The sequence below is a fragment of the Malania oleifera genome, chromosome 8 (assembly GCF_029873635.1).
Source record: "Malania oleifera isolate guangnan ecotype guangnan chromosome 8, ASM2987363v1, whole genome shotgun sequence".
Lineage (NCBI taxonomy): Eukaryota > Viridiplantae > Streptophyta > Magnoliopsida > Santalales > Ximeniaceae > Malania > Malania oleifera.
In genome coordinates this window covers 106079182-106092919 of record NC_080424.1, presented here as the reverse complement: position 1 = coordinate 106092919, position 13738 = coordinate 106079182, and the positions used below count along the sequence as shown (strand labels likewise).

Here is a 13738-nt window from a genome sequence, read left to right as displayed (position 1 = left end):
ACTACTATAGTAGATTGGTAGTTCTGTTTTTGCTAAAAACTGTAGATCTAGCAAACATGCATGGAATCAGGGAGATATATCAATCATTTTGGGAACAAAGTCACTTCCATGATGAGTAGCTTAACATTAATATGGTTTAATGATGGTGGGGGGAGAGATGATTGGGTGAATCATGAGTGGGCTGTTCGTGCCTATGAACAACACGATGTAAAGTACAAATTCCTCCATAATGGAGCACTCAACTGCCCATGCAGCGGCTCCCTCTCTCCTAGGGGAAGGGATTTAGATACCTCTCCTAAGTTTCTTTGTGTTCAGGCCTTTTATATGTATATGTATATATATCTTGAAGTCTCGGAAAATGAAAATATTTTGCTTCATGAAGAGACAAGGTCTATTTAATTAAATGGTGTCATCGAGAATTGAATAGGCAAAAAAGTCTGGACACATGTCTTAAAACAAAGAGAGACCATGCTTTGATGTAACGGTAGACATAGAGGCGGAGAGAGGAGCAATAACACCCAATCGCCCATGTTGGGAATGCTGAAATTTTTTTTAAAAAAAAAGTGCCACATGGACACACAAAACAAATTCTATGTGGCACCCACGTGGACCTTGAGGAAGCTCTAAAATCCACCATTATAAGTTGTTTTTTATTTTTATTTTTATTTTTTATTTATTTTTACACAAGCACATGTACACATATGCGACAAGTTTTCCTTTTAATATTTACAATGAATGTTATTCTTAGTTTTGCTATAAAAATTTAGGCAAAAGACACTAACCTCTCCTGATGTTTGACAACGAGCTGCATACCTCACTTGAGGTTTTAAAAAATATTCCGTAGATCTCAAAAATTTCGTAGACCTCGCCTGAATTTTTACCTTTGATATTTGCTAAAGAACAAGTCTGTAGAGGGGGTATTAATGTCCCAAAAATCATATGTGAAGGGAGGCCAATGTCTTTTGCCAAACTAGGAGAGGTTTGTGGAATTTTTGAAACCTCAAGAGAAGTTTGCATCTTTTTGCCAAACTTTAAGGGGAGGTTACTGTCAGTTGCCCTTAAAATTTCAAATATAATGTGTTTTTGGCTTGATGAGACATAACTGATATGTAAATTTTAAGTTGTCTTCCTCACCCCAGAGAGAGAGAGAGAGAGAGAGAGAGAGAGAGAGAGAGTCAAGTGATTTTCTGGTGCTTTTCAAAAGAACAAAAATAAAATAGGAACTTTATTGGAAAGGCAAATGGAATATTGAGGAACAATCATTCTCCCAAAATACACAATATATATATAAAGAAGGCCATCTATCCCACAAAGCTCATAGTTAAAACAAAACTCTCCAATCACATTAAAATGAGGGAAGCAAGCTTCTTTAAAAATTTTTGAAGCACAAGTGCTCAAAGAGGTAAGTAATTCTCTAGGATAATAATCCCAAGTTTTGAATAAAGACGCTTGATCCTTGAAATTTAAAGAATTTTCTCTCTTGCCAAAAACACCAAAGCTCCAGGACAAAAAAATTACTTTTTCATAGTCTATTAGCTCTCTTCTCCCTCCCGAAGAACATCCTATTTGTAAAATCTAACTTGCTACCTTGGAGCGACGTGACATTCTTGGTGTTTGAGAATTTGAGGCTTAACTTTTGCAAATTTTTTTGTTTGGTTTGTTTATAGAATTGTTTAGAATCTACAAGAGATTCCCATATATGTGTTTGTTTCAACATGGTTTCATTAAGGTTACTAGAATACCCCTTGAGTAGTGTATGTTTAAGCGTAGGAAAAAGAGTCATACTAGGTTGTTGCCTTGAAGCGATGTGCCTTGTCGGCGCCTAGATACGGTGTTAAATATGCGAGGGTTCCTGCATCATTCTGGACGTGGGTAGGTAAAGAAGTTAGTTTAGGAGACTAGGATATGATTAGTAACTTGAAATATAGGGACACTTATGAGTGAAAGCATGGAAATTGTGGACACAATGATTAGAAGAAAAATTAATCTAATCTGCCTTCAAGAAACTAAGTGGTGGGAAGAAAGCTGGAAAGTTGAAAAATCAAGATTCAAACTTGGTACATTGAAAAAGAAAAATATAAGAATGGGATAGGAATTATTGTAGACAGAGACTTAAAAAATAGTGTTGTGAATGTCAAAAGAATAGGAGATAGAATTATAAATTATAAAAATCAAGATGGCCTTAGACAAAGAGATAATATGTAACGACCCAGCCCTTTATGCGGACCTAGATTGCTACCACACATACAGAATACCTGTACCTGATAAACATACATAAACAATCCGCCCTAAACAGGGACATACGAGTGTATCTCATACATAATTGTAATTTAAATGTTACGGAAAATATAAACATCCATAGGGATTCTATTAGACAAATACCAAAGTTCTAATTGTATATTTAATACATAGGATCCATACTTAAAACATAAACTGTATTACATCCCCAAAAGAAACTAACCAGGTTAACAACCTAGTACTAGTACAAAAACTTACTTCTATCAATCAGATTTTAAGCTCCAAAGTCTCACTAAAAGACTAGGATCGATGCCCTCAAGGACCTGAAACAAAGGTTGTAAGATTGGGGTGAGACACTTCTCAGTAAGGTGGAAGATATTACAACAGCACGTGATTACATGAGTTTATTCTAATTAAAATAGTTGCGCACAATTCCACATTCATATTACTGCACCATAGGAGATATTCAAATATAATTAAGCATCGTTACAAGCGAGAGTTCCTGAGGTTAGGGTAGAGTATAGGCCCATACACTGTACGATCCCTCCACACGGTACTCAACCTTGTGACCTTGCCCATTTTAGTTTTTAAATTGTGTATATGAATATTTAGAACGACGACCAGCTTTGAAATGTCATAATATGTCTATTTACCCTGTGGCACGGGTTGTGCACTGATAACTCTGACATGCCCTGTTCGTGCAGGCACTGTCTAGCCTCTATTATATAGTCCAACTACCTCACCTGGTCCATTATTTCACCAGTAGTCCCAATTCCCAATACTCCTGCAAGCCGACTATCTCTGTACCCACACTGATTCACATGTGTGGTTAAACTGTGCTTTACTAGCAACGGAACTGCGCCTTTAGAAATTGGAGTATCTTTCAACTCCTTTAATCTGAAGTATCTTTCAACTCCTTTAGTAACAAGTTGTGGGCCCATTTATCATATATATAATTTACAATGAAAACATAATAACCTATGCATTTTCAGTATTTTCACAATCTCATTAATGAATTAAACAAATATTCTTTTTCTTTCTTTCAAACTGAGGTATCAACTGGCACACGTACTCTCGTTTTACCCCTTTTCGCATATAAAGTTCGGTATTTAACCGGCACCTGTTTTCCACAATTTCAGATAGTATAATGGAACCTTTGTTCCTATAGTTCATAATTGTATATACCAATGCATTATAAGTCCATTTAACGGCATATATCACGTTCGTTTCGTCAAAAACTGGTTTAAGGAGTAATCGGTTCAAAAAGTCATTTAAATGAAAAATGAGGGTTCAAGCATCTCCTACTAGTAGTTTAAAGCAATTAGGTAAGTTTTTAAAACGTTTGGAGATCATATCCAAAATCCCTAAATTTACCAAAACCGTAAAAATAATTAAACCAACACTTTTACTTGGTAGAATTTTGCAAACGAACAGCCATAACGTAGATAATAGTATACTACAGTTTTACCAGTTTACTTTCAATATAAACTAATGTAAACAAATCCCCTTACCTTAAACCTGAAACTAAAATACGAATGAATCGTTCCAAAACAACGACTCGGGGTTTCCAAAACCTAAAAACCGAAGAACAATACTTAAATATAATTTCCTAAACTACCGATCTACGGAACCGAAACCGAAACCGAATTCAGACCTTTACCTTGATTTTAGGGAAAATCCTGAAATTTCACAAACGAAGATCCGTTCCACAATAAAAGTAGAGGTTCTCCTCCTGATCCATGTGGTAACGACGGATCGTGGATTCCGGCAACGAATGGCGCGAAATCCTAAAAAGAGAGAGGGTTGGTTTGAGTTCTAGAGAGAGAGAGAGAGAGAGTTTATAAAATAAAATCTAACTTAGCCTTTAAGTAATCAAAATAAATATTTCCTCCAAGATATTTATATATAAATATTTCAAAATATATCCTTCCGAAATATCTTCTCCAAAATATCTCTTTATTTATTTATTATTATTTATTTTTTTTATTTTTTTGGATCGGGTTACTACATAATAAATGTCATTAATGCTTATGCTCCTCAAGCAGGCTTAGCAAAAAACATTAAGAAATAATTTCGGGAAGATATGGATAGTATTGTGCTTGGGATATTAGGGATTGAGAAAGTATTCATAGGAGCATATTTGAATAGATACGTTGGAAGGGATAATAGAGGTTATGAGAGTATACATGGAAGATATTGATATGGAGACAAAAATGAGTTTGGTGAGATGATCTTAGACTTTGCCATGTCATATGATTTTATTACAAAGAATATTTGCTTTATGAAGAGAGAAGAACAATTAATAACCTTCAAAAGTGGACAAAAAATAAATTTTTTTCTTAACTAGGGGGTTAGATCATGAAGGGGAGCTTAGGCGCAACAGTAAGGTTGTCAGCATGTGTCCCTGGAAGTCATGGGTTCGAGGCGTGGAAACAACCTATTGCAAAAATGTAAGGTAAGGCTGCGTACTATAGACCTATTTTGGTCCGCCCCTTCCCCGGACTCGCATATGCGGGAGCTTTGTGCACCGGGCTGCCCTCCTCCCCTCCTCTTTTTAGGAGGGGTAGATCATCTATCACGTAAGGATTGTAAAGTTATCCTAGGTGAGCTTAACCACACAACATAGAGTTTTAGTGTTGGATATATGTATTAAAAAATGGAAGGGAAATGACAAAATAAATCACTGCAAGAGAGTTAGGTGGTGGAACTTAAAGGGAGAAAATATAATGAAATTTAAAGATAAAATAATCAAAGATGGTTATTGGACTATAGAGGATGGTATAGAAACAAACACTCTTTGGAGTAAAACAGCCAGCATTATAAAGATATGACAAAAGAGATTTTAGATGAATCAAGAGGAAGATTCTCGAATAGTAAAGAAAGTTGGTGATGGTATCAAGAAGTCCAAAAAGCTGTAAAGACAAAGAATTTGGGATAAAACATGGCAATAATATAGAAACATGGAGAACTTTGAAAAATATAAAGAGGTGAGAAAAGATGCAAAAAGGGCCGTTAGTGAAGCTAAAAATTGATCATTTAATAATTTATATGCTAGATTAAATACTAAAGAAAGGGAGAGAGATATATTTAAACTTGCTACAACTAGAGAAAGAAAGACTAAGGACTTAGGTAATGTACGATGTATAAAAAATGAGGATGATATTGTCTTGGTTAAGGAAGAAGACAAAAAAAGATGATGAAGTTACTTTAATAAGCTATTTAATGAAGATCAAGTAGAAGACTTAAACTTAAAATTGACAAACAAGGAAAATACGAAAATATGAAATTTATTTGCAAAATTAGAGTTAACGAAATTAAGTTTGTACTAAAAAAGATGAAAAATGGAAAATTTATAGGACTAGCTAAATCCCAGCTGAAGTTTGGAAATGCCTAGTTGATAAGAGAATTATATTGTTAAACTAATTTATTTAACATAGTTATAAAAATTAAGAAAATGCCAAACGAATGGGGGAAAAGCACTTTAATATCTATATACAAAAATAAAAAAGATATTTAAAATTGTAATAACTTTTATGGAATTGAACTTTTGAGTAATACAATGAAATTGTGGGAAAGGGTAATTGAGCAAAAATTAAGGTTAGGAAAAAGAAGAGGGACTTGCATATGGTATTTTTATTGATTTAGAGAAAACATATGATAGGGTACCTGGAGAAGTTATATAATGGGTTTTAAAAAAATAGGGTATATGTAATAGGTATATTGATGTCATTAAGAATATGTATGATGGAGTAAAGATTAGTGTTAGGACTATAGGTGGAGAGATTAGAGAATTACCAAGCACAATAGGTGTACATCAAAGATCTGTTTTGAGCCCTAATCTTTTTTCTTTAGTGATGGATGAACTGACCAAGAGTATTCAAAATGAGGTTCCATGTTGTATGTTGTTTGCAGATCATATTGTCTTGATTGATGAAACTATGGGTGAAGTAGAATCTAAGTTATAATTATGGAGAGAAACTTAAAAATCTAGAAGATTTAGGATAAGTAGAAATAAGATAGAATATATGAAATGTAATTTTAATCATAGTAGGATGAATATTGGAGACAGTTATACTTGATGATGAAGAAATTAATAGCACTGGTAGATTTGATACCTTGGAACTATTATGCAAGTTGAAAGAGAAATTAAAGAAGATGTAATGCCTAGAGTTAGAGCAAGTTGGGTAAAATGGATAAGTGCTTTTGAGTGTGTTGTGTGATCATAAAATACCCTTAAAAAATTAAAAAAGTTCTATAGGACAGCATTAAGACCAACTATGCCATATGGATCAAAATGTCAAGCGTCTAAGAAACAACATATCAAAAAGTAAAAGTTGTCGAGATGAGAATGTTAAGATGGATGAATGGTATACCGTTAAAAAATAAATTAATAAATGAACATACTTGCAGTAAGTTCGGCTTAACTCCTGTAGAAGATAAGGGAGATGGCGTGGACACTTACAACATTGGCCAGATAGTGTGCCAGTGAAGAAGAGTGAGTGAGTTATTGTGATGGGCAATAAAAGGGGTAGGGATATACCTAAAATAATTTGAAATGAGATAGTAAGGATTCAATAGCCCTGAATTTGTTGAAGTAAATTGTCCATCTTTGTGTAAATTGGCGGAAAAAGATTCATGCAGCCGACCCTACTTGGTGGGACTTAAGGCTTGGTTTGTTGTTGTTGTATTTATACTAATATTATACTATTATAATTTTGCTTTATATTTTATTATGCAATTTAGTAATATAAATAGCACAATAATGTGTGATTTCAATATTTTTATTGAATAATTTAGTAATATAAATATCATGATACTATGTGGTAATAATACATTGTAAGGTAATAAAATCACTGTATTTTACATTTTATGAATATAGTAGGAAAAATATATAATTAATATTTAACTATAATATTATAGTAGTAGTATTGTATTAATATAACATAATTATGATTCCTTTTTTTTTTTTTAAATATTATAATAATGTGTTATTATAAATCAACTTTTTAAAAAGCTCAATTGAGCTTCACTTCGAGATGTCCAAAAAGGCTAGCACATTACACACTTTGCTTGCTCCTTTTAGTTGAGGCTTATGCGTTCTAGGTGTGTACATTTCTAGTTAGATTTGGTTAGAAAATTTAACTACATGCTATATGAAATATAAGGTAATTTCTAAAGCTCTTGAACTTCATCTTTTCCAAATAGTTGAGTTACAACATCATCTTGAAAATAATTTGAACTTTATAATGCCATAGCTATCTCTTGGCATTATTTTCTATGATTAATTCAAATTTGTATTTCTCGGATTGCCTACAAGTAGTTTACAAATTATATTTAATTTTTTTTTTTACATTTTATTTGAATTTTTCTTAAATTTTTTTTAAAAATATATGTAATTTGTTTACATTTTTATTTATTTATTTATTTATTTGAAACTAGAATTCTCAAAAGGTTTACATGGCCTTAAGGCATGAGCCTCACTTCTTAAGGATTGAAACACCTTGCCTTAACCTTCCTTTTTGAATCATTGTTATAAATAGCATAATAGTGTGTAACAACAACAACAAAACCAAGCCTTAATTCCCACTAGTTGGGGTCGGCTATATAAATCTTTTTCCACCAATTTATGCGATCATGGACCATTTCTTTTGACAGATTCAATGATATTAAATCCCTATTCACTATCTCCTTCCAAATTATTTTAGGTCTACCCCTACCCCTTCTGCTGCTCCCCATAGTAACTAACTCACTCTTCCTCACTGGTGTACTATGTGGCCTGCGTTGCAAGTGTCCTACCATTTGAGTCTTTCCTTCCTTATCTTATCTTCTATAGGAGTTACACCTAATTTACTTTGAATATGTTCATTTCTTAATTTATCTTTAAATGTTATATCACTCATCTATCTAAGCATTCTCATCTCGACAATTTTTACTTATTGGATATTCTGTTTTTTCATCGCCCAACATTCCAATCCATATAGCATAGCTCGTCTTATAGCTGCCCTATAAAACTTTCCTTTTAATTTTAAGGGTATCCTACGATCACAGAGCACACTTGACGCACTTCTCCATTTTACCCAACCTGCTTTAACTCTATGCATTACATTATCTTCAATTTCTCTTTCAACTTGCATAATAGATCCAAGGTATTGAAATCTACAAGTGTTATTTATTTCTTCATCATCAAGTTTAACTTTGTCTCCAATATTCCTCCTATCATTACTAAATTTATATTTCATATGTTTTGTCTTATTTCTGCTTATCCTAAAGTCTCTAGATTCCAAAGCTTCTCTCCATAATTCTAACTCAGCCTCTACTCCGTCCCTAATTTCATCAATTAATATAATATCATCTGCAAACAACACACACCATGGAACTTCTTTTTGAACACTCTTAGTCAGTTGGCCCATCACTAAAGTAAAAAGATAAGGACTCAAAGTACATCCTTGATGTACACCTATAGTGATTAGAAATTCTCTAGTTTCTCCATCTATGGTCCTTACACTAGTCATTACTTCATCGTACATATCCTTAATGACATTAGCATACTCACTACATACACCATTTTTTTCTAAAACCCACCATAAAACCTCTCTAGCTATCCTATCATATGCTTTTTCAAGGTCAATAAATATCATATGCAAGTCCCTCTTCTCTTCCCTAAACTTTTCCATTAATCTTCTTAAAAGATATATAGCTTCTGTGGTAGATCTTCCAGGCATAAAACCAAATTGATTTTCTGAGACCTTCGTTTCTAACCTTAATCTTTGTTCAATTACTCTTTTCCATAGTTTCATTATATGATTCATAAGTTTAATTTCACGATAGTTATTACAACAACAACAGCTAAACCAAGCCTTAAGTTCCACTAAGTGGGGTTGACTATATGAATTTTTTTCCGCCAATTTATGCGATCGTGGATCATTTCTTTTGACAAATTCAAGGATATTAAATCCTTACTATCTCCTTCCAAGTTATTTTAGGTCTACCCCTACCCCTTCTACTGTCCCCTTCACAGTAACTAACTCACTCTTCCTCACTGGTGCACTATGTGGCCTACGTTGCAAGTGTCCATATCATCTGAGTTGTCATTCCCTTACAATTTTGAATATTTCCTTTAATTTTGTATATAAGTATTAAAATGTTTTTCCTCCATTCATCTGGAATTTTCTTAGTTTTTATAATTGTATTAAATAAATTAGTTAACCATATAATTCCATTATTACCTAAGCATTTCCAAACCTCAATTGGGTTGTTATCTGGTCCCATAACTTTCCCATTTTTAATCTTTTTTAGTGTAAACTTAACTTCATTAACTCTAATTTTGCGAATAAATCTCATATTTTTAGTCTTTTTCTCATTTGACAATTCAAAGTTTAAGTCTTCTATTTGGTTTTCATTAAACAACTTACTAAAATAATTTCGCCATCTTTCTTTAATGTTTTTGCCCTTAAACAAGACAATATCATCCTCACTTTTTATACATTTTACTTTTCCTGAGTCCTTACTCTCCCTTTCTCTAGCTTTAGCAATTTTAAAAATATCTCTTTCCCCTTCATTTTACTAACGGCCTTTTTTGCATCTTTTCTTTTCTCTTTATACTTTTCAAAGTTATCTCCGTTTCTACACTTTTGCCATGCTTTATACTAAATTCTTTTTGTCTTTACAGCTTTTTGTACATGTTTATCCCACCACCAATCTTTATACCACCACCAAAAATAGCATAATTGTTTGTGATGGTACTATATTATCACAGGTATTTTTGTCTTAATCTGGTAAATATCGGAGGCATTTTTGTCCTGCAAATTTAAATGTCACAGTATGGAAAAAAAAAATAGATCCATTCCATGACAAACTCAAGTGCTTTCCCATAAAAGGAAAAAAATTTGCAATTGCAATGCTTGGAGGGGTGTGGACTTAAACCCACTACTGATGGTACAAGAAATTTCTGGTGCATTTTTTTTTTCCCAGTTTAATGAGAACGTCTAACATGGCTTATTTTCCAAGTTCCCAAGTGCTTTATACATAAGATTTACAGTATGTTTAGTTTTGAGGTTATGTAGCTTTCTTTGTTTTGTGCATAAATTATGAGGGAAAGAAAAGGAAACAAAGGAAAGGTTATCCTTCCATGACAGAAATTTTTTGCTCTAATCAGGGGACGAATTTGAGTGGAAAATTTTTTGGAATGTTTATATTCAATAGTTAAGAAACTACTGTTTGGGTGTATCCCTCTCTTAAGTGGACTTCTCTTATTGCAGATTTCTTTTATTTGCTATTTTCTGATTTCTGTTGTATTTTTCGCTTATTTGTTTATTCCTTCTAAATCTTATTGCTGTTATTAGTTGCTAAAACTGTTTCCCATTGATATGCAACCAGAGGCGAAGTAGGCAGTCAAAGTCACAGAACAAGAGTGGTTACCCTGGACCTTCTAGCACTCCTCTCAATCTGAACCAGCAGTCTACACCAAGCAGCCAACCACTTCTGCAATCTCTTGCATCGCATAGCTCAGTTGCAAATGGAACAGATTCAAATGATCCATCATCAGGACAAGTACCACCTATGCTTGAACAGATTATGGGTGGTTTGCCGCTTGGAGGGCAAGGTCCTGATGGTCAATTTGATGCAGCTAACGTCATGTCTCAGGTTCTCCATAGTCCTGCTTTAAATGGTTTGTTGGCAGGGGTTTCAGAGCAAACTGGGGTTGGTTCCCCTGGTGTCTTCAGAAATATGTTGGAACAGTTTACTCAGAGCCCAGTTATGAGAAACGCCGTCAATCAAATTGCTCAACAAGTTGACAGTCGAGATCTTGGGAATATGTTTTCAGGTTTGGGAAGAGGCCAAGGTGGTGGAATTGATTTGTCCAGGATGGTTCAGCAGATGATGCCCATCGTTTCTCAAGCTCTCGGCAGTGGCCCAAACTTTGCTGAACAGTTCCCAAATGTTGAAGCTGAACGAGTGTCTTGCCTTGATGAACTAAAATCAAATGGAGGTGATGCATCAGATTATCAGAATTTGCAGGTTTGTATTCCCCACTAGTAGAAGTAATTAACTCTGTTCCATGCTCATATACTGAAGTTTCATCTGTGTTTTCTGCAAACTTATTCTTGATTAATGGAGATGTGAGTTGGAAAATGCTTTGGCATTCAACTTTGTAACCCACCTTTATATAGTTTATAAAGTTGGGTAAATCAGGTGCCAAGAATTATCTCGGGAAGTTGCATGGAAACTATTTCTAAATTAACTTCTTGAATTTGTAAAAAAATGTTACAACCAGCATTTTTTATTTTTTGTTTTTGGTTTTTGAAATGATGGTGTATGAAGTCCTTTGAACACTTGTCTAATCCACGGGGATAATGGGCTCTCCCCTCTACCCTTCTCCACTTAAATACCCAGCACAATTCTTAGTGGTAAAACGTGCATCTCCTTTAACAGCAACTTCGAAATGGACAAAATCCATCCTCCTCCAACTGTTTGTTAAGTGTACACAAAGTTTTGGATCTTACCTTTAATTCACAGCCTCCTTAAATGACTGGCATGGATTTTGTAAATGAGTTCAGGAATATTTATTAGCATACCATCCATGGTCCTTTTTGCATTAGCATCCAATTTAAATGGTCTGCAAGGGGATCTGTAGAGTAGATTGTGACATGGTTTCATTTTGGTGTTTATATATAATTAACATACCATTGGTTTCTTTGCTGGAAGCTGATTGTCCTCGAGTTTTCTGTGTTTCCTCCACTGTATTGCAAGTTTCTATACATTTTTGTAGCCCGATGTCAAAAAGTTGCCATTTGTTGTGTAAAATGAAAATTTTCATTCTTGGTGATTTGGTTTTTAGTTTTACCTTTTGCATTGAAGTACTCCCAGGGCTCATGCCTGGCCCAACTTTGTCAACTATTTTCAATTACAGTTCAAATGGACTGTGTTTCAAGTCGTAAAATGCAAATTGATTGTTTAGCATGCTGTTTTGCATTCTTCCTTCCCTTTCTCTCGTGGTTTAGGACACTGGAACTGTTTGATGTGTTGTACCAATGGGTTTAAGAGGGCAAGAAAACTCTCTCATTATTTGTTTCATTTTGGAACTACTTTTCTTCTGTTCTCTAGCTTGATCTTGAACAAGTGATTCAAAGGATTGAAGAACATCATCCACCAGCTGATATTTTTCACTCAGTAGTTGAGAGTGCCGTTCGTTTCACTGGCAACAGAAATTATCCTGAAGATCTCATGAATGAGTTGTGCAGCGACGAATATCTTGCTAGTGTGAGCATCCCATTTTGTGATTTTTGTTTCCATGATGATGGTTTCATGCCATGCACTGGTTGCATTCTTTTTCTTTCTTTTCTTCATTTTTGTTTTTCAATGCTCTTGACGAGTACGCATTCATTGGCATGTGCAGGAATATGTGGAGATGCTTCGACGTGATCTAAGCCATCGGCTTCAGGGCAAATCCAGACCAGCAGACAGCTCCTGATTTTCCCCCTTGCTATGAGAGAAGATGGTCGTCACCTGGAGGTTTCAGATAGCCGCCTTTGCATGATTTGGGCTGGTTCCCTTCCCTTGTGGGTTTTTGTAAAAATCATTTTGGGACTTTTAATGCCCTCCCAATTATAGTTGGACTAAACTCAACTTATTTAGTGTATCAAAAATCAGTATCATATCTCAATTTAACTGTTTCCTTTGTTTTTTTCCCCCCTTTTCTTGTTTTCCCCATGCCTCATTTTTAGCTTTTGAACACTGGCCTTTTGTTTTCTGTTGAATTATGGTGAAATGCCAGGTGATTTTGCTTGCTTGCTTTTACGTGATCCCCCATCTTAACATTAGGCCGTGTCTGAAAAAACATTGCCCGTTTGCCCCCCTTCATCCATGAATGAGTTTATATTTTCTCATTGGCACTATTGTTCTGCCATTCTTCTTGATGTCGGCAAATTCAACCTAGTGTTTCATTGCACTGTTTAATTATAATGCTGTCGGTCACTTCTCTTCTCTTTGGTGGTGAATTCATTGTCTTATCGACGTTCTTACAAAACAACATGAGCGGAATCACTGCGTTCATCTCCGGTTGGAGGATGGGCTACCCGCTTGATCAAGGATAATGTTTGGGAAAAAGAAATGAATATAAAAATGGATTTGTCATTCCATCTTTTCTCTATATTAAATATTTTTTTTAAAAATTGTTCTTAATATAATTGAAAATTAAGAAAAAATCAATTATTAGCGATGCATAAGGTAAAGTTTTTGGTCATTAATTTGTTATATAGTTTATCTATTTATTTATTTATTTATTTTTACTTTTCTTGATGGTTAAACATAAAATAGTGAATTTTTAAAAAGTTTTTACTTTGCTTAATGTTTTCAATGGTTTTGAATGGCGGTTTTATTGTCTCAATTAAAAAAAGCTTATTGGAAAATTTCAAAATCTCCCTCATAGTGTAACCTTTTATTGTTTCAAACATAAGTAGGCATCGGAAAAAAAATCTCAAACTAGAATTAATTTAGTTTT

General features: G+C 34.1%; 1 protein-coding gene across 8 annotated transcripts in view; it reads left to right on the top strand.

Annotated features, from left to right (window-relative positions):
• The window catches only part of LOC131162162 (ubiquitin-like domain-containing protein CIP73), a 42235-nt gene extending 29307 nt beyond the window's left edge, over positions 1–12928 (top strand). For all 8 annotated transcript variants that reach the window (XM_058118351.1, XM_058118358.1, XM_058118357.1 and 5 more), the window contains exons 16-18: positions 10615–11256; positions 12343–12498; positions 12635–12928. In XM_058118351.1, coding sequence (XP_057974334.1) covers positions 10615–11256; positions 12343–12498; positions 12635–12709 — 873 coding nt within the window. In that variant the 3' untranslated portion in view covers positions 12710–12928. The remainder of the gene's footprint in view (positions 1–10614; positions 11257–12342; positions 12499–12634) is intronic.
• The last annotated feature ends 810 nt before the right edge of the window (positions 12929–13738 follow it).